Source organism: Anguilla rostrata, chromosome 7 (genome assembly GCF_018555375.3).
Source record: "Anguilla rostrata isolate EN2019 chromosome 7, ASM1855537v3, whole genome shotgun sequence".
Classification (NCBI taxonomy): Eukaryota; Metazoa; Chordata; class Actinopteri; order Anguilliformes; family Anguillidae; genus Anguilla; species Anguilla rostrata.
This window is the reverse complement of record NC_057939.1, coordinates 8,990,669-9,012,215: the sequence shown is the minus strand read 5'-3', so window position 1 is coordinate 9,012,215 and position 21,547 is coordinate 8,990,669. Positions and strand designations below refer to the sequence as shown.

The following is a 21,547-nucleotide window of genomic DNA, read 5'->3' as shown; positions in this document are numbered from 1 at the left end:
TGAACTGAATACCTCGGGATATCTTTAAAAAAAATTAAAATAAAAAAATCAAATGAAAGATTGAAAAATTGCATTATTTTCATAATATGTTATTGAATTCCACTAAATTCTAATCACCTCTGAAGCATAAACTAGACTAAATTGATTGGAGGAAAATGCATACACACACACATATATAGGGCCTTACGGTTCCCAAGCACAGAGCTCTTTCCTACGTACGACTCAACGCCAGCACAAGTGCAAAGGTCAGGGATCGATGTTCAGTAATGCAGTCCCAAGAGAGACAGGGAGTGCGTGAAGTGCAGACTCGACTGCTGCCTGAGCTCAACGCTGCAGCCTCTGCCCTACGTTCAGGAGGGAGCGGACCAGCGCACGCACCGCTGCTGTTCCACCGACCGGCCTGCAGGGGTCACTAGTGAGCAACGAGAGGATGTCACCCCGGCTGAGTAAAACCCTCCCTTCCTTGGCCATGCCAGACCCAGCAGTCTGTTGCCTGAGCTGGCACCGCCATGGTTCAGACTTAATGCTAGGCCGTGGAGCCCACTTGTGTGCTAGAACAGTGGCTTAACAGGATGAGCCACTAAAATCATTCCATTTGATACTTTGTTCACATGAAAGCACATCCAGGTGGGAAAACGCAAATGAAAACACTTTCCTTAAATGCAAAATTCTGCAGTCAGACAGAAAGAAAGCACAGTGACAGCCGGCCAAACACTGGCAGTGCAGAAGGGTTCTCCAAGCAGCCCAAGGGTGTACACAACAAAGCAAGCAGGCTGCTGCAATCGCTGAAAGGAACAAAAACTCTCCTTTACAAACCTTCCTTTCAATCGAATGAATTCACCCCTAATTCAAATTCAAATTCCAATTCAAGAATTCAAGGGCCGATTCAGTGCAAAGCAAGGTTCCATTTTGAACTGACCAATGATAAGAGCCACTGATGGAAAAAGGTCAAGGCTTCAGCAATGGCTGACTCACTTGCACAGTCCTGCACAGTCCTGCAGGTTTAACCAAACACAGTCCCTTCCCCCTCCACCCCCCATTTAGGAAGCAGAAAGCATGGTTAACCTGCTCCTCCATTTTGTCCAGCTGAGTGTGTGAGGTCACACGCATGTGTGCGGCAGCGTGTCCTACCTGAGCAGGGGCTGGAAGATGACGGTGATGTTCCGCGCTCCCGGCTTGCACACGAACTTCATCTCCCCGCCCTCCATCAGGTTGTCGTCGGCCCCCCCTGGAAGAGCAGAGAGAAACGGGGGCCTCTTTAAAGGAGAAGGGGCCAGCGGTCGTCAGGGGAACGCAGCGCGGTCAGACACTGGGGGGGGAGGGGGGGGGTGGCGTTATGGGGTCAGACCCTGGGAGAGACCCCCCCCCCACCGCTCACCTCCCCCGCTTCTGCAAATATTTTCAGCCCCCACAAAAGGATATTATGTCACGACATGAGCTGAGCGAGGCTCATCTGGAGATCAGCGCTCAGAGTGTAATAATGACTAAAGGTCAGCAAATAAGTGTGAGGCGCCATATTCTCTTTCAGCATAACAGCCCCTTCCTCCCACTTTCACCTGGAACAACCGCACTCTTTCACTTCCCCCTCTTTCCACCTCCCTCCCTCCCTCCCTCTCTCTCTCCGTGTGGCGAACCCGTCACCGGCGGCGGGGTGCGATGGCGGGAGAGCCGCGGCGGCAGGCTCTGACGGGCCCAGGTCTGATTTAACGGACGCGTCTGCGCGGATTAGCACTGAAGAGCGCGCTGGAGCCGGCGCCCCCGCCTCCTTCGCCACCGCCGCCGCCGCCGCCGTCGAGGTTAATGAGAAAATCAGCGCCCCGCGAGTCGCTCAGGTGGAAGGCCCAAAATCACGAGCGCGCTTCCTTATTACCTCCAGCCACCCCGAAGTAATCCGTGTAATCGACCGGGGGGGGGTGGGAGGAATCACGCGCGCGCTGTCAATAAAAGGACCCCCGAAGCAAACTGAGCATGCCCCAGCGGGCCAATGAATATAAACACAGGCCCGGTGTGAGAGCCGGGGTCGCTCGGTGACAATGTCATTCATTAGGGTCTCACAACACTTCTAACTGCGGGGGGGTGGGGGGGGGGAGCGTCTTCGCTCGGTCGCGTCGCCTCTCCTTAATAAGTCTACGAGAACAAATAGCCCCGCGTGCCCAAAATCGATCCCTCACCCGTATTTACCCAGCGCGCCCCGCTAGCGCCCTGCTCGCGGCCCGGCCTCGCTCTCCGCTCCTGAGAACTGTGCGAACTCGCTCGCTTTTCGCCGCTCGGCTACATCAGGTCACGCGGCTCGGTGATGCGTCGTACTACCGCCAAGCGCGTTTCGACTCCCCGATACATCCCGATACTTTTTTTTTTCCACGGCCGGTGATGATGACGAGTTCCGTGACGCGCTAGGTCCACATCGGGCACCGCCTGCGTGTGAACTACCGTCCAATATCGGCTCCAACCCCACCAGGTACGTCCCTCTGACTCACCGCCCGCCTCTGCATTCAAGTGGATAACAGTCACTGTCCTCTCCAAAGCACTGCTTTCCCGGCCTTTACAATTTACAGCCTTTTTTTTTAATGGAAAACCCTCTGTTGACTACCACAAATCATCTCCCAGCGCCCGGGCCCGCATTCTTCCCTTTATTTAAAAGGAGAAAGGATTCTGCACCCAATCCAAAAGCTTTTAGTCTACACACTTCCAATTGTTTCCATGAAATTCACTGCAGTGGAAAGCAAATCCTGTTGCTGAGTGGAAATGGAGCCCACGTCCAATTTTCTCCTCTCTCCCTTTCCCTCTCTCTCCCTCTCCCTCACGCCGTTCCTCACTGCCAATTTAATTAAGACTCAATTACGCCTCCAAAACAGAGCTGCTCCTCTGGCTGGGGCTCTGAGGGGGAGAGAGAGGGAAGCAGACAGAGGAGAGTCTCCACCAGTCCATTTCTACCGGCTCCGTCGCTCCAGAATCCCCGAAACGCGCAAACACACAGACACAGGCACGCGTGCAAATAAACACACACACACACACACACATGCACACACACGCACACACACACACATACATACGCGCACACACACACACACACACACATATACATACACATACACACACACATACACACATGCGCACACACACCCGAACACACACACAGACGCAGGCACGCGTGCAAATAAACACACACGCACACACACATACACACCCGCACACACACACACACACACACACACACACACAAAAAAGGCCGCACCTACTCTAGTTTCTGTAAAACTAGAATACTCATAAACAAACGGGCAGGAAAGAGTGAGCGGATTTAAAAGTGCGGAGGAGCTGCAGTGTGACAGTGACTGATGGAGGGCTGCCTTCCTCAGGACTGCCTCATCATCCTCACCCTGAGAGCCGAAGAGGAAATGGTCGTGACTATTAGAAAACAATCTGTTAAGTATCACCCAGCAGACAAATGAACTGACAGGCTTAATAGATGAATGGGGCCCCTTCTGAAGTCTAAAGAAATCACATTCATCCCCTGGAGAGCACAGCCAGATATGCCCGCACAACGCTATCAACTGACGACGATTAAAACATGAGATTGTGTTTCTGTGGTTTGCTCGGTGAGGGAAGAAAATGCAGTACTTATAGAATTACTCCTCGCATTAAATTAGATTTTTTACAGCCAAAACAGAAGATCAGTGACCTTAAGATGTCGCAACCATTTTCAAAAACTGCATTAGTCTGCTGCCCATACTGGAAATATATAAGCACACACAACATGCAGCTGAAAAGAGTTTTTATTTTTAACCATCACAGAGCTCAACGTGTGATGATGCGTGTTTCTCGTGCACTGTGACGGCGCGAACAGGCACGCTACAACCCACCCGACGCACGCTCGACGCGTGCAAATCTGATCCACTTTCAAACGGTATTTAACAAGGACCTTTACTTTCACTGGGCAAACACGAGTATCCATATCAGAAATTCGGCGAAGTCTCTCTCGGTCCAGTGACCCCCGTGAGCACGGGACGGGTCGGCTCTGCGATGTTCATTAATATTGTAATTAAGTCCGTTAACCCCACACCACCCCCCACCCCCCCCCCAGGTTCAGAATGGATTTTCCCAAGTAGACGCGTCAGCTTCCTGACTGAAAAGCGGGTGGAGGACACACCCTACCGCATGATTGGCGGGGGGTGGGGGTTCGTTGAAATGCGGAGACGCGTTTTTATTTTTGGTCACGGTTACCGTGCCGATAATTATGCAGTGTTTACCGATCTGAAGCGCGAGCGTGTGTACAGCGATTTGCATCTCCTGCCGCAGCGTGCTCTGGCAATATCGCAACTCATAGCACCAATCATTTCCAGCCAATAAAGCATTTTTAACTTGAATACATAATTGAGAGAAAATGACAGAAAGGAGAGAGAGAGAGAGACAGAGAGAGCGAGAGCATTTTATTTTAAACCCATAAAAGAACAGTGCATCTGCAATGGATCCAAAAAAGAGTGAGCCATTTCGAATATTCTACCTTGTGCTAATGTCACGAGCCATCAATCTTAATGACCGTTCTAACACATACTGTACTGTAATTTTATTACAGTAATACCTTGAGTGAGACAGAGAGAGAAAAGGACAGAGTAAGTTGCAGATGAAAAGAGCTTCATAAAGAGAGGCGGTGGAAACTGATATGGACAGTATGCCCCATTCTCTAATACCCATCATCATCATCATCATCTCAAGTCGAACCCAATCAAACAGCTGCTGGTTGAAACAACAGCTGGAAAAAGTAAGAAGGGCAGTTCTTCAGCGTAAGAAAGGCCTGGTTCTGCGCTAATACCCTGCAGTGCTGCGAATTGTTTTTTTTCCCCCTCCCTCTCCCCCCCCCCCCCCACACCAGAAGCTGTGCGAGCGACACCGCGCCGCGGTTACTTCACGTCGCCGTGTCACCGTGACCTTTCAGCGACCGGCCGCCGTCGTGTCCGCGGCAACGAGGCCGGGTGTGTGTATATGCCCACTGCGATATGACGGGACGCGGCTGGCTCCAGAACCCCCCTGTGGATTTCGAGGTGCCGTGGCGGGGCCCACGGGGGGGGAGCGGGGCCCATGGGGGAGGCGGGGTGCGAACGCGTGCGCACGAATGTGTCAAACAGGAGATTTCCCCAGGCACGCGGTATAATCCTGGATTAGACACACGGGTGCACCCCCCGCGGCGGGACGGAGGGCCAGCTTGGAAATGGGGTGTCTGCACATTATAGCACCCCCCCCAAACCCCCCCAAAGCCCCCACAAACATAATCAACCCAGTCAGTGACTTAGTGAAATTGCATTAGCTAAACTTTCCTGGGATTGACAAGAAGTGGTTTTGATCTGTAATGAATTCCGCCAAGATCTGAGGAAACAGGAGCTTCAGAGCCACATGTGACTCCACGTCTCTGCAGACAAGAGTGTGTGTGTGTGTGTGCATGCATGTGTGTGTGTCTGAGTGTGTGTGTGTGTGTGTGCATGCATGTGTGTGTGTCTGAGTGTGTGTGTGTGTGTGCATGCATGTGTGTGTGTCTGAGTGTGTGTGTGTGTGTGTATTCATGTGTAAGTGTGTGGGTGTGCGTGCGTGCGTGTGTGTGTGTCTGAGTGTGTGTATTCATGTGTAAGTGTGTGCGTGTGCGTGCGTGCATGTGTGTGTGTCTGAGTGTGTGTGTGTGTGTGTGTATTCATGTGTAAGTGTGTGCGTGTGCGTGCGTGCGTGTGTGTGTGTCTGAGTGTGTGTATTCATGTGTAAGTGTGTGCGTGTGCGTGCGTGCATGTGTGTGTGTCTGAGTGTGTGTGTGTGTGTGTGTATTCATGTGTAAGTGTGTGGGTGTGTGTGTGTGTAAGGGTGTGCATGCGTGCATGCGTGTGTGTAAATGTGTGCGTGTGTGTGAGTGTGTATGCATGTGTAAGTGTGTGTACGTGTGCACTATAGGAAAAGCGGTCTCAGAACCGAAAAGCCCTTTGGTGCAGACGGCGGTAATCCCCCCGGTTGAGCCGAGCGGCGGGGTCGTCGGCGTCCTGTCGCTGTGATCAGAAACGCCGGCGCCGGGCCGGCCGATCAAAGCGGTGCCCCCCCACCCACCCCGCCCCGCGAGGTAATCAAACGCACCGCGGACAAAAAAAACGAGAGAGCGAGGGGGGGGGGGGGTTCTCACCAGACAAACCACCCAAACACCCCCTCGACCAAAAATGGGCTTCCTGAGGCTATTTTCCTACAAGTCCACTCAATTCCCAGTTACAAACATAAAGATGTGTTCTGACTTTGAGCAGGCTCTTCCCTCCCAAGCACCTGTGTACCAATGCAGATACAGCACGATGTGCTATGGTTTCCTCCAGCACAGTGTGCACTGGCTACAGGAGACGGATCCAACCGAAAATAAGAACAAAGATCACTTTTTGAAGAATAATCTGGTGACGTACACTCATATGACCTCTGGAGGCATAACTTCACAATAAAAGCCACTTATGCGATACGTCTATTTTCTTGCTAAAGATTACAAACCCATGAATGCCCTGATACTCATCACTGTAAAGCCAGCAGGTTATCAGAAAGTAAGTGAACTATCACTTTAAAAGGTGGGACACATAAAATCTCCTCATAAAATGAGCTGAGGGCTCAGATATTTTGGGAACCCTGTCTCTATAAGACCACCGACCATTTCAGAATTTCATTTCCACGGGTAAGGGGGTCAAACTTCCGAAACGCGGGCAGCGCAGTCATCGCAGACAAAACCGGGGAAGCTATTTTCCCCCGGCAAGGGGTAAGGGTAGCAGCAACCCGCGATCCTCTCCGGAACGTTCCGCTGCTCGCCTGAGCCGAGCCGGACCGCTCGAGCTCCCAGTTTTTATTTACCTGAAATGTGTAAAGGTCACCGGGCCAGAGTGCCTGTCATCATACCGGCCTGGGGGGGGGGGGGGGGGGGGGCGAGGGGGGGGCACAGAGAGGCAAACCCAGCGAGCAGAACCTCCAGCGCTAATAAGATCAGGTGAATTCAATAATTCATGAGCGCCGCAGACGCCTGGTTATAATTCCGCCGCACTGTCGCCACATGCGATTGGCTCCTAATGAGCTCCTTCTATTATTAAAATTAATTTGAGGGGGATGATATCCGAGCCCTGGCCAGCAGACTGTAGAGGCGAGCTGGGAAAATTGTTGACGACACAGGATAATAATAATTAAAAATTTAAAAAGGGGAAAGAAGGGAGGAGAAGGAAAAAAAGAAAACCTGTAAATTGAGTTGGATTAATTATTGAGCGCTGGATGTCACATGCCACACCAGCTTGGCTGCTCGGAATGCGTGCGCAGCTGTCTGTTAGCAAACCCCCCCGCCTCCCCCCCCACCCACCCCCTCCCGCCCCCGCTCAAACAAAAAACACACACAAGCCATATGCTTGTTTATTTGTTTTCTCCCATCAAGTTCACAGGACCTTTCAGAACTCGTCACTTTCAGGACTCTGACGCCCTGTGCTTTAACGAAACCGTCCATGGCAAAAATAACTCCGTCGTCCTCCTCACGGAACTCCTCGACCAAACTTCACTAAATAATAGTAATATATTTTCCCTCTGAGCGGTTTCACGGTTTTCGCGGGTTTCGTCACGGGGGCGGCGAGCGCCATCGCGGTCTGCCTTCGGCTTCTGAGCCGCCGCCAGACGGGCGTCTTGAAATGCCGCTCACGTTCCGAGCAAACAACGGTTTGTTTGTCCTCCCTTCCTGAAGGTGTCCTCGGCCACCTTCTGTGCCGCGCGGCTCCAGGATTACAGGCCGTATGGAAGAGGAGAGAAAAGGAGAAAAAAAAACCAGCAACAGATTTACCCCCGACAGAGAGGTGAGGGAATACCTGTGGCTAAAAGGAGGCCCCAGAATGCACTGCGGTAGCGACCACGCCCGCGTTTCATGCGCAAGAGAGCGGCAGTTTGGAGGCTTTGCTGCTACATGGCTAAATTTTCACGTAAAAAACTTCAAAACCTGGAAATGCTGCTTGCATTTAACACTGAACAAGACAGGGACACAGTCAAATGTCCAGTGTTATAAATCAACTCCTACAGAGTTTTTGAGAGTACCCTATGGCCAGAGTTGAGTTAACCCCGGACATTTTACTGTGCATGCACGTACGGACAGTGAGTGTATCTGAACTCAGAGACGCAGCAGAGCAACCCTACAGCTAATCTGACTGCTTTCTCATCAGCCAGCGCACACTGAACCACCTCAAAACTCTACAGGTACAGGTGAGCAGTGTACGCCCACAGCACAGCCCTTTCTATGCATACAGGCCTTTCCTGCAGAGAGAGCTGTAGGTACAGAATTCCAGTTACCGAGAGTAAAGGGACCGACTAAACTTAGCACTGCATTGGGTTCATCACAGAGTTAATTAGTGCTGGAGTGGGTTCATCACACTGGTCATTAGCACTGCATTGGGTTCATCACAGTGTTAATTAGTGCTGGAGTGGGTTCATCACACTGGTCATCATTACTGCACTGGGTTCATCACAGTGTTACTTAGTCTGGATTGGGTTTCAGTACCAGGTCATTAGCACTGCATGGTACACGTGTACTTAGTGCTGGAGTGGGTTCATCACACTGGTCATCATTACTGCATTGGGTTCATCACAGTGTTAATTAGTGCTGGAGTGGGTTCATCACACTGGTCATCATTACTGCACTGGGTTCATCACAGTGTTACTTAGTGCTGGATTGGGTTCAGTACACAGGTCATTAGCACTGCATTGGGTTCATCACAGTGTTACTTAGTGCTGGAGTGGGTTCATCACACTGGTCATCATTACTGCATTGGGTTCATCACAGTGTTAATTAGTGCTGGAGTGGGTTCATCACACTGGTCATCATTACTGCATTGGGTTCACACAGGTTACTAGTGCTGGATGGGTTCAGTACACAGGTCATTAGCACTGCATTGGGTTCATCACAGTGTACTAGTGCTGGAGTGGTTCATCACACGGTCATCATTACTGCATGGGTCATCACAGTGTAATAGTGCTGGAGTGGTTCATCACTGGTCTCATACGCATGGGTTCATCACAGTTCATTAACGCTGTGTGGGATTTATCACATCGTTCACGTTCCTCCATGCCTCTCTCGGGCTGGCCAAGAGTTTAAATTTTATTGGCCGGCCAGGATTCCACACGCAGGATCGGGGGGAACTCGCGTCAGGCTCCAGAGTACGCCTGTTGCCTTAAAATGGTCTACACTACCATGTTCAATACCACATCAGGTTCGTGTTGTGAATAACTGGAGCCGTTCAGGACAGCCTGCTCCGTGAAAAGAAAGAACAGTCCGGAACCTTCTGAAAGAACACGGCCGTTAGTGAGAACACAATGAACGTAGTGTCATAGGCGGTAGAGCTGAACTGAGAGCCGAGGTTCGGTCATACGGCCAAACCAGGTGAGAGACTCCGCACGGTCTGCAGCACTCCTTTAAAAAGTTTCCCAGCGCCGCTCGCAGTTCAGAGGAGACAAATCCATCCTCCCCGGAACCCGTCTCCTTCCGTGACCCGCCGCCTCCCGCACCGACGCCGTTTCCGTAATTAACCTGGCGAGAGCGCTCCGGCCGCGCCGGAAGAGCAGGCGTCAGCGGCGCCCTCGCTCCGCTTCCCTCGCCCGCCGCTCGTGAGGAGTCTAACGATGCCCCCAATCAGCGGCGGGAAGACTGAAGGTAAGCGCGTCCCTGCTGATGACAGCTCTCCACTGATTACAATTAACACCGGGCGGCAGGCTGGCTCCCCGCCTCTTCCCCCCCCGCCCGCCTTTTCCCACCCGGCACGGCTCTCCTCCCCAGCCTTCATTACAGACCAGACGCCTGTTTACACGCAGACAGGCCAGCTGACCTTATCAAAGAAATGAAGAGGGTTTTTTTTTTTTTTTTTTTTGCTTCCGATACAATTTCGCACGCGTAAATATTTGAAGAGTCTGATGGAAAAGAAATCACAGTCGGACGCCGCCGCACTTCCAAACCACTGGAGGGGGAGAGCTGGGGGAAAGGACAAAAAAAATAAAATACTTCTCACCTAATTAAATGTATTTGGCCAGTAAGGTCTCGCTGTAGCATTTATGTTCTTAGCACGAGGTTTTATTTTGACCCCGTGCACTCGCATAATTGCGTTTACGGACCCCTGACATTTAGCGAAATGCTAAACGGGATCATAGCATAGCCTTTTTAACCAACTTCATCGCACGTTTTCTGCCCGTCTGGAACACCCAGGCGTATTCGCAATCCCGTCGTATTGCTGCCGCGCAGACTCTAGGAAGCACAGGGGAGCCCAGACTGTGCCGCGAGCCGCTGCCTGCGCTGTCCAGGTGCTGGACCAGGCGGGCCGCTGTGTCAGAGGCGTAGGCTTCACGCGCAGCCGCCACAGGCAGACGGCAGGCACCCCGCCGACAGAGCAGTCGCTCTGGTGCCAAGAGACGGACACGAGGGCCACAGCGTCCTTTTAAAAAAAACGACGCTTTTAAAAAAGATGATGAATAACGTCCGTCCCCTCGCACACCGCCGTCAGCGACCGCGCTCGGCTGGCGGCCAGATCATCAAAAGCCGCTACGCAGCAGACGCCGCAAATCTCCCCGCCTAGCCCCGGCTCAGAAAAACCCAATTTCAGCGCGTCGCTGCCCCATTCAGAAAGATCACAGGCCCACACTCCACCGCCAGTTCAGCACCAGCCTAATTCAACCGCGCGCTTCCGACGGAATCCGCCGCGCGATTTCTATCAACGGCAGCCCTGATTAAAGATTTAAAAAAAAAAAAAAAGAATCAAACCGTGATGTTATTTCGGAGATAAACATCGGCGTAAAATTACTGGTGAACAAAGTGCATATGAGGCAATCAAACGCAGCCATCGGCTGACTGCCTCTTTATTTTCCCCGCGCGATTTCCATGGTTTCAGAAAAAGCGCACGAGATCCTGTGTTTACTAAAACGCGAACACAAACGGCACGTCAGGAGCTGTGCTCTAATCTCACCGCTAATCTTAAATGACCAGCCAGCGGCTAATTAACGTCACACGATTTAGTTTAGTTCATTTGTTTATTTTACAAAGATAAAATTTTTGAATTTCTTTTGAACCATTCTTTCGGACGAAAAAAAATAAAATACAGAAAAGGTTTCACCCCACCTCAACTCGCACCATCCCAGTGAACATTTTTCTGGTGAAAAGCCTTCTACATTTTGTTGAATAGGGAAAGTTTTATAGTCAACTAGGATGTAGCCAGGCTATATCTGGGTAAAACCTTGGTTTGGAGCTGAATTGGAGGTAACCTCAGCTAACCCAGTCCTTTTATGCCAAAACGTCTCTCAACCTCGATTTCCACCACCATAATCGTGAAGATTGTGGCTTCTGCTCACTGGGATAGCGTCCTAAGAACACTGTTGTTAAATGAAACAAACTAATTTAAGGCAGGAGTACATCTGTAATAATTACAATCGCATTTTTTAATTTTCAGACCTAATGAGGTGCAGGTAAATACCACTTTTGAGCAGAAATGCAACACCGGTCTGTGATTTCCCCAGACCCCATAACCCCCAGATGAGCTAATTAACAGCCCTTCTCCCTACACGTCACATGTCACGTCCATAGGAAAGACACCCGAGAACGAGAATAAACAAACACCACTGGCATTTACTCACCGGTTGAGATCTATATCACAGAAGCGTTTGACAGGGCCACAGTGCGGACCTGTGATTCAAGCCCGTGGCCCGCTGGTTCAGAGCCCCGTGTCTGAGAGAGTGAGAGCGGGTGTCAGGGAACAGTTCTCTCCTGTATCATTACCGTTCTGAAACAGGGCTTTGAGCAGAGGGACAGAGCGGCAGAGCGTCGGCAGCATTCTGCCAAAGTAACTAAGGATCAGAGAACTCTCTGCCTGTTTACCTCTTTAATACTTGGTGCTCTCCTCTCGTTCACAAGTGAAACGGGGGTGTGCAAAATTTCTAAGCGCAGGACCCATTCCAAAGGGATCATCCTGCGAGGTACACGATGTACCTCCAAAATGGATTCAGATATGGAACAACAAGCTTGATATATCATTATGTACACTGGCCAGTGCAGCGTGTAATTTCAATGCGTGAATGGCTACAGAGAGGCTGTAATACAGAATGTGTATACACACACAGACACACACACACACACAGACACACACACACACACACACAGACACACAGACACACACACACACACACAGACCTGCCGCCCCACCCAGACCCCACCACACCGCTCCCAGGACCCCCATATGGACACAGACGCACAGTTTGGGAAGCCGGCGCTCGAGAACGACGGGAGAGCGTTCACAGAGGCGGCAGCGGATTCCACTCGCCCCCGCCTCTCTACAGGTCGATCGCTCTTCCCCCAAATCGGCCGGCTGAGTCTTGGGCAGAATGTGGCTTATTTACCCTGGATCCGCTCCATTCTGTCTCCTGTAATGAGCTTTTTTTCCCCCCTTCAAAACATCCCTCCCCCCCCCCCCTCCTCCTTCCTCCGACACACAAAAAAAACACAAACCATTGAGCTATGGCGTGTTGCAGCAGCGTAATGAAGACTAAATTAATCTTTTAAACAATCCTCCCGTACGCGATGTACGGCGGCGGGCGCGGCTGATTGGCTCTGCGTATTGAATGATGAACGGAGCTGGGTTTATATTGAGCGTCAGCTCCAGACGTAACCAATACTCCCTTCACACAGAAACAAACACCCAGCAGTCCTCCGCAAAGAGAAAGGAAGAAGAAAAAAACAACAGCGTCTTATTTGTTTTATTTAATTTAGCGAGAGAACAAGGTGTTTGGGGGACCGGGGGGGGGGGGCGAGGGGAACGAACGAACGGCGAGAATAAGAGACGGCGACATGACCGGAGTAATTAACCGAGAGCTTTATTTCCTCCTTTTGTCCGCAAATTGAAACCCTACAGAGGAAATAATCTACCTGATGAACGCTAACGCCGCTAACGCTCGGGCGCGGCGAGAGATTCGGCCGGCGTCTGATTTCCTCCGGTTAGGCGTGCGTTTGGTGAAGCCCGGGCCGAGCGGCATCGTCGCCGAGCGCCGCGAGCACGAGCACAAGCACGACGCTACCGCCAGGCGAACTCGACAGGGGCAGGCGCCCGGTTCTTCGCGCCGCAATTCCCCACGAGGGCTGAAGAGGGCGCCCGTCGATGCGGGTAACGCGCGGAGAACGCCGCCGACTCAGTGCCGGAGCTGAGGGTTAAGCACACTCCCAGTCCCGCTCCAGGCAGCGTTTACTGGCCCAGCGCGCCCGTGGCCAGTTAGCTGTAAAAACACGCCGGGCCACGAACCGCCCGGTGAAAGCGCTTCCACTGCTCCCGTGTTTGAGTGGCGTCCTGGGGGGGCCCGCCCCTCGCGCAGTCAGAAAAGGGTCCGGGCTGACCTCATTTCCGTTTTTTGGGGTCACAGTCCCCGCGCGCTCGTTCGCTGGTTCCAGAGACCGCCCCACTGAGCAATATCACAGAGCCGAACCCGCTCAGAGATCAAAGCGCTCATCTCAGCCCGCTCTTTCTTCTCTGTTCCTTCTCTGGCATGAATAAAATGATTTATGGTTTTTAAATTCAGTAGCTGAAGTTCGTAATGTGTAATCTAACAGGCAAGATGATCACTCACCATTGGTTTAGAATGCGCACACACACACACACACAGACGTGAACGCATACTCATGAATATACACACACAGACACACATGCACACATGCACGCACGCACACACACACACACACACACACACACACAAATACAAGCACACACACACAGGTCAGTATTTCTAAACAGGCCATTCTCGGTGTGCAGATATGTTAATAGTGGCTAAAACACTGAAGAACTAAATTTTTTTTAATTTCCATATTGTCACAATTGAAATGAATAAAATGAAATCCCTGAAAGGGGGCGGGGTGATTCTGAAAGGACACTAAACTAAGAAATTCAGATCAAATTCCGCAGCCCAGATAGATAAGGTAAGGCAGGGTTCATACACTTTTTCACCAATGATTTTCAATGACTTTTCCATGACTTCTCCACAACCTTTAACTGAATTTCCATGACCAAAACAAATGACTTTATCACAGCGGGACGATTTAAAATTATTTATTGTAACACTAAGTAAACTTAGGTCTGTATCTGAAACATATGGTGCCTCTCTAAAACAAATAAACACCAGACAGACACACTTAGATACATTCTCTCATATTTTAATTTGAATAGTTTAACATTTTTGTCAATGTCTCAAACAGGGCTCGAAAAGTTTATGTTCAATTTATTAGCGTTATCGAAAGCTGAAAAGTTGAAGCGAACGATTACGGAATTTTTTTTTGAAACGTTAACATAGTGTTTTGTGTAGCGTGTTTTGAATGCATAACACGCAATTGCTTGAAGAGTCGACACATTTTAGGCGTGACCGTTTAACTGTTACTTGTAAACCTTACTGTTATATTGTCGTTTATCAATAAAAAATCTATTGCATATATTGTTGGTGCTCCTTACATTTTGGTGGGTGCTCCTAACTTTTTGAAGTTGGGAGCACCAGTGCTACCAAGTAAAAAAGTTAATTTCGAGCCCTGATATATTATTGAAGCTGCACTTCCCTGGCATATTGTCGGCACAGTAGGGCCTACGTTTACTAACTGGTACATTAGCAGAAGCGTGCCTGTTGGGCTTGCCTGTAAACAGACTGAGCCAGACCGAATTAACTTCTCTCACCATCAAAATACCGCGAAGGTTACGTGCCAATTTACGTTTTATTACTATACATACTATTTTTATGATTGGATTAATTAGTAATTATATTTGATGCAACTTTAGCAATATTTCCATTACTTTTCCAAAACTTTTCAAAAAATATAATTTTCCATAACTTTTCCAGGGCCTGGAAATTGCATTTTAAATTTCAATGACTTTTCCAGGTTTTTCATGACCGTACGAACCCTGGGTAAGGGGAGAAGCGTCACCATGGTCCAGGCACTGCACACACACGGGAAGCTGAATTGAAAGAAAAACTCTCTCTCCCAGTCTGCTGCTCGAGTCCTCAGAAGTCCTCCTCATCCTCAGTGTTTTCAACCCGGGCGTTTGGACGGCACAAGATAATGCGGACCTCACTTAAAAACGGCAGATTCTGACTCCTGATGAAAATGCCCCCAATTTCAGAAACGACATTTTTCCGCTTTATTTATGTTTATCACATCGCACTGAAACGTTTGCCTTTACGATGATTTCATTGTTTTTACTAAATCGGCCCTTTATCGTTTTAATCACACGGCGTGATTACATAGAGCAGCGCCGTAACAAACAAAAGAGAATTTGCTGGAACAGATTACGTGCGTTCCGACAATGTGTCCTTCTGCCTTAGCAGCTGTGTCAATAATTCCCCCGACCGCAGACTATGAATCGCATCCAGCTTTCTGTTTATGCAGGCATATTCTATTGAGCGCAGGTATTAATTTAAAGACTGATCAATTTCACATTAATTTTTCATACAGTGATGTTTAAAGGCAGCAATCTGTTCTCCAAAAAGCAATAAGTTTGAGGCGGGAGCTCAACAAACAAGCGCACACTAGAAAGATGTTGGGGGGCGGGGGGGTGGGGGGGAGGATTTATTATTCTGAAAGAATATGAGGGGTAATGTAGGTAATGTCAAAGAACAGCCCAAAACCTGCAGGGAGGGAAAAGCAAAAAAAAAAAAAATATCAAAAAAAAAAAAAAAAAAAAAAACCAAAAAATAAAATAAAACTTTGAATAAGCAATACTTTTTTTGATGGTAGCTTTGCATCTGGCAAATTAGTTTTGTGATGAAATACAAATAAGCAATAACAATAATAAAACTGCTACTCATTTCAGAATTCAGGCAAACAATCGAGACTTATCCGTGACCAAAAGAAAATACAACTGTACAACAAGAGCGTCAGAAACACAAAGCAAACGAGCATAGACACAAACGTGCCACGCTGTACTGCCGCTGCGTAGCACATCCGCGTAGCGACCGCCATTCGCGCCGTGGAGATGAGCCTTTTGCTCTGCGTGGCTCCTCACTGTTGAGTTCCTGTCCGGACAATGCTACTACTTCCTGTTAGAGCGCGCTCATCACAATGGGATTGTCCCTCTGATAAAGGAGACTGTTACAGGATCTCTCACTGCAGTCATGGAGGCTGGATTATCTCTCATTCAAGTGCGCCGGTCTGTTCACGGGCGTAACATGTTATTGTAGTGTAGCTCTCACCAACTGACGCTCTGGCAGTGTAAAAGGACAGTGCAGTAGTCTAGGTCTAGGGAGTGAAGTACTCAGTCATTGACGTTTGCTATATAAAACTAATGTAATTACGCTTCTGAATCGAATCCAGTAGAACAGTGTGTGTTAGAATTGTGTTAATTTGCGCATAAAATATACAATGGGAGCTTGTCGGTATCAAGATACAGTACGTTCATTTTTGTACCGCAGAGTTCATGCTCCATATCATATTTAGTATTTTCTTTCAGTATCTGGTATTTACTTTTGGTCACGAAATGAACCGTTTATTTGTTTGGCTAACTTCACACTTACTGGTTATGAAGGGGCCTTATTTTTAATGTTCTCCACTTCTATATGTAAAGCTGAATAAGATGCAAAGTGACTGTACCGTCACGTCAAGCAATGTATTTTTAATTATTTTCAGGGAACGTATCTATTCCAGTCAATGACAACTCCCTCTCTCTCAGCCCATCTCTTACATTGTTTATGCATTTCTCCCCCTTCCCTGCCTCTTCGATAGAGCATTTTCCACAGTCCCCCTTACACTCCCAACCTGTTTCTGTCCGGCTCCACTGTCTCCACCCTGATGGGGAAATAGCAGTAAATTGGCCCTGGGACATTCAACACAATCAGCGTCCGAGCTCCAGGTTGGGGGGTGGGGGGTGGGGGGTGGAGGGGAGGGCGGAGGAGTGCGCCTGGGGACCGGACCGGCTGAGTAATGAATGGGTTGCGACCGCCACCCGTCTCAGGACCCGTTTAAATCAAAGCGGGGGGAGAGGAACGTCGCGTCTCTCCACCAAACCCGTTATCAGCCGCGCGGTGGCGAACGCTCCTCGGCCCCCTCGGGACCGCCCCATCAGAGGCGCCGACGCACCGCGGCCCTTTCGCCTTTAACGGCCGTGACTCCGCCCACCTCGTCCAGGGCACCGCCGCCACTACTCCGCCCACCTCGTCCAGGGCACCGCTGCCGCGACTCCGCCCACCTCGTCCAGGGCCCCGCCGCCTCGACTCCGCGCCGTCGGGGCTAACGAGCAGCCGTAAGTTCTGCGGACCCGGCCTCGTAAACCTCTGACAGGGCGCTCTACTGCACGCGCTGCAGGTTTTACATTCATTACAGCAGCGACGCGGCTAGCGCCCGGTACTAAAAAAAAAAAAGACCGTTTTTTTTTTTTATCTTGACCTGAAAATTTGTGCTTGGTTGAAGTTCTCATAGTGACAAACTAGCGTCGTTTGTTTAAATAATACTGTTAATCAACAAAACAATACCGGTTAAAAATGCGATACCAAATCTATCCTTAGATTAATCCCAATCACTTGCCTATGGTTTAATTATTTCCTTTCCAAACATACTGAACTTAAGCAACAGTGTATTCCCTCTTGGTTCTCTATCACAAGTCCTAGGACTTACTGAAGTCATTTTCCATCATGTCCACATGCTGGTACAGCTGCCCATTAAAATGCAACGTTCCAGTTTGTGAAGCATATCAAATGCGTATCAGGAGTTATTGCATACACACTTTACGAGTTTCTGTGTTTGTGTAGCGCAGTGGTTAGTAAACTGGGCTTGTAAACCTGATTCACGGGCAGGGCACTGCCACAGTGCCCCTGAGCAGCACGCTATAAACCTCAAGTGCTTCAGTAAATATCCAGATCCAGCTGTAGAAACGGGATCGCATGTTCAGAATGTACGCCGTGTAAGTCGCTTTGGATATCAGCGCCTGCAAAAATGCCCAAAATGTGAATGAAAATAAATAAATAAATGAATAAATAAAATAAGCACGAACGCATTTACAGAGCAGGCAAGTTCGTAAACTTGGCTCCTTTGGCACTCTTAAACATTCGAATCCCCGCCTTGATAGAGATCCTCTTCTCCATAGCATGAGTGAGATGGAGAGCGGAGCGCGGGAGGGCTTCCTGCGACGCGAGCGCGCGTGCCTGCGCGAGCCGGCCCATCACAGAGCAGGGGAGGGCGGGGGGCGCGCAGGCTAAGCGCACACAGAGGAGCACTGCTGCTCGGCACGGCTACCGGGAAACAATGTGCGCAGACACAAACCGTCACGTAGCGGGCGATCTTACTCCTCTCCCGTGGCAGACTTTGACAAATCACTCGATGCTAATCCACCCGGCGAACCACGACGGGAACACGCGGCGTAATCCGTGCGCGGAAGGTGCGGATCAATCACACGGCTTAATGACACTGAAGGAACCCAGACAGGAGAGAAAAAAATAAATACAAAATCGGACAGACAATCAATCATGACGTTGATTGGCTGGATTAACCGGAATTTATCAGGTACTTTCCCTTGGTTTAATTTTGAAAAGAGTTAAAAAAGAAAAAAAAAAACGCATCGACGTTTTTCACCCCCAACGGAGTTTACCGTTAATTTCAAATTCCTATTATCTGCGGGATAAATCATAATAGCGAGGTCAAGTATTGAAAATCTGTTCCCGCAAAACACCCTTGTTAACCTTCAATGCCAATGAAGGAGTGCGGAGAGAATTAGATAACGATTATACGTTCTTCCCACATGAGAAGAAAAAACAAACGGGGGAAGAAGAAGAAAAAAAACACACACACGAAAAGAGAACAGCTCCGTGGTAATGGCCGAGACCAATATCTCTGAGTGCCCGGCGCGTTTCAGCCCCCCACCCCCCCGAGCCTGGACGTGACACGGCGAGCGTGCGGGAAATGGTTGTGACACGAAGCCAATTCTTAGCGTGCGGCAGAATTCCTCTCCTCTTTGTGTCAGGATGACAAGACGTTATCATGCTAACCTTCAGCAGACGGCGGGGCAGGATTTCCATTATAAAAATGTCAGGCGCGCTTCTCATAATCCGGCAGAGACGACGTGCTGTTTACAGACAGGGCCCGCGATGGACTCCAACGCGCACCTGCACACTTCAATACCTTCTCTCTCTGTGAGACTTTTTAATTCTCGCCTCCTTGTGGCGGGCCGTGTGACGGAAAACAACACTCACGCGCTGATGGACCAGTCAGTCACTCCGCACGGGGAGCGCTCTCAAGACGTCTGAAGCACTGGTTCGACACACAAAAACAAGGCTGAGGGTTTTCCTCGAACTCACGCGATTGTGCGGCTTTGTCCTGAAAACTAAAAATTCAGCCAGCATTTTTCAGTAAAATAAGAGACTCAACAATGAACATTTGAATAAAAATGAAAAAATAAAAAAAATAACTTTTTTTTTTTTTTTGAAGAACAAACAATACGGACTGCAGTGAATGTCCCCCAAAATAACCGCCATTTTTCTTCGATGTTTTTTGCATTTTTAACTGCGTTTGTGACAGCTCTCCTGATTTCGGGACGCGGCGACGCCCGTCACTCCGACAGAGTTTGGGCTCGCAGGTGCGAGAGGGCGTGCCGAAACACAATAAAATCCCCCTAAATTAAGTTTTAATCAGTTTAACTCTCGGAGGTGTGCTTTAACGGAAACGGCTGTAATTAAGCTGTGCATGCGCTGGGCGCCTTCTCCTCCCGTAATGAATTTTCCCGCCACGCGATGCGTCTACGGGGGGGGGGCTTGGGGGGGGAGCGGAGCGACTCGCTCAAAGGGGAGCGAAACATCAAATAAGCTCTTTGTCTCAGTCGCGGTTACAACAAACACGCGCGCTCGGGGAGACGGAGAACGCTACGTCTTACTCAAAGAGACGCTATCAAAACACGGCTTCCTCCTTAAACAGAGGAGGCAGCGAACACGCTGTACGCGGGGCGCATCGCCCAGGTGCTGCCGGCATGTTAAAAACTCCCGGACGCTGCCAGGTGATCTGGATTACGCCGCATGGCTGCGTCCATCTCAGCGGGACAGACAGGCATTCCGTGTGAAATGGGACGTAAATGAAGTTTTTTATTTTTTATTTTTTGTTAAACTTAATCGAGGCCAGTGGGAATCAGAGGCATGCTGTGGAAAAAAAAAACTGAAATGCTACCTGCATCAGCTGAACTTGTAAACTGGTTTGACTTGAACTGGCTCAGTGCGTTTGACTGAATCTACCCCTGGGTCTGCCACCTGTCATAATGGCAGGGCAATACAACAAATAAAAAAACTGGTTTTATCCCAGCACGGGCTACCCAGGGGTTAGCGGCAATGCCACAACATTCGCTCCTTCCACAGAAGTGCTAGCACAACACGCTAGCAGATGTCACCAGCGAGAAATGTGCATTATCGCGTTGGACAGGAGCCATCTCTCTCCTGTAGCACTGTGTGGACTCCTGTAGGGAGTAGCCCCAGCATTGCAGGGGAGCGTAGCAGAAGAGCGCAAAAGCTTTAACCGCACATCAACTGGTGAGGGGGTGCAGTCAGCATCGTGATGAAGACACAACTGAAAACAAAATGCGGAATTAAATGGGGGGAGGAAACTGTTTTCCAAAAGAAAGAAAATGAACAATTAACGTAAAGCTATGAACCCAGTCTTAATGCGGCAGAAGGCGGATCATCGTACACCCCCCATACCCCCCCCCCACCCCCCCCACCCCTCCACCCCTCCACCCTTCCAGAGTCATTACGCCCCAAACTGCAGATGGAGGCGGAGATGAAATGGCGTGTGAAACGCGGTGGGCTGAAACGATATGAACCCCCCGCACTCTTCCGTCGAAGGCCCGCTGCACCTGCGGCAGGAAGCCGCGATCGGCGGCGGGCGATAAAACGCGTCGACTTAAATAAGCTCCGTTTCCCGCACTTCCCGAAACGTCTCCCTGCATCGCGCCTAAACGGCGGTAAGCAGGCACTTCGGTAGACAAATAATCACTCATCGCACAGTCGCTCAGAAATGAGCCCGTCGTTACTGCCTGGCACTGACGCCTCCCGACCGCTCACACACACTTTTCTTTCCCGGTATAAATTTCAACGCGCCGACGTTTCCCTCCGACGTCTCGTTCGGCGAATTCGCGTTTGTTTGACGATCTGCCTAAACAAATTTACCGGACCAGAGCTCCCGCATCTCTCAGCGACTCCCCGAGTCGTTCGCTCTCTCCGTCTCGCCCCCCCGCCCCCCCTCCCATTAGCGAAGTGAAATAGTCTGTTAAACGAACTCTGATGCGGTGGAGTCTGCCCCTCTCGGACGCGTATAAACTCATAAATCATAAAAAGGTTAGCGGTGCATTAGCACCGGGCATTTCCCTGCACATGCTCTTCTCCTGCCCTCCTCCTCTCTCCCCCTCTCTCTCTCTCTCTCTCTCTCTCGTTATCCATTTCCAGGGCTGAGCCAATCATAAATCCATTTGGTAATCCTGTGTGTTACCAAGCAGCCAAATCTGGCACCCCGGCCCTACATTTCAGCATCTCACACATACAGGCTTCCTGGTATATCCAT

The 21,547-nt window shown here is 49.9% G+C and overlaps 1 protein-coding gene across 16 annotated transcripts in view; it reads right to left on the bottom strand.

The window, feature by feature from the left end:
* The window catches only part of exoc4 (exocyst complex component 4), a 155,445-nt gene that overhangs the window by 95,822 nt on the left and 38,076 nt on the right, over positions 1-21,547 (bottom strand). For all 16 annotated transcript variants that reach the window (XR_010331156.1, XR_010331154.1, XR_010331143.1 and 13 more), the window contains exon 10: positions 1,132-1,228. Coding sequence is in view for 1 of the 16 variants with exons in the window: in XM_064342642.1 (XP_064198712.1) it covers positions 1,132-1,228 (97 nt within the window). In the remaining 15 variants the exon portion in view is untranslated. The remainder of the gene's footprint in view (positions 1-1,131; positions 1,229-21,547) is intronic.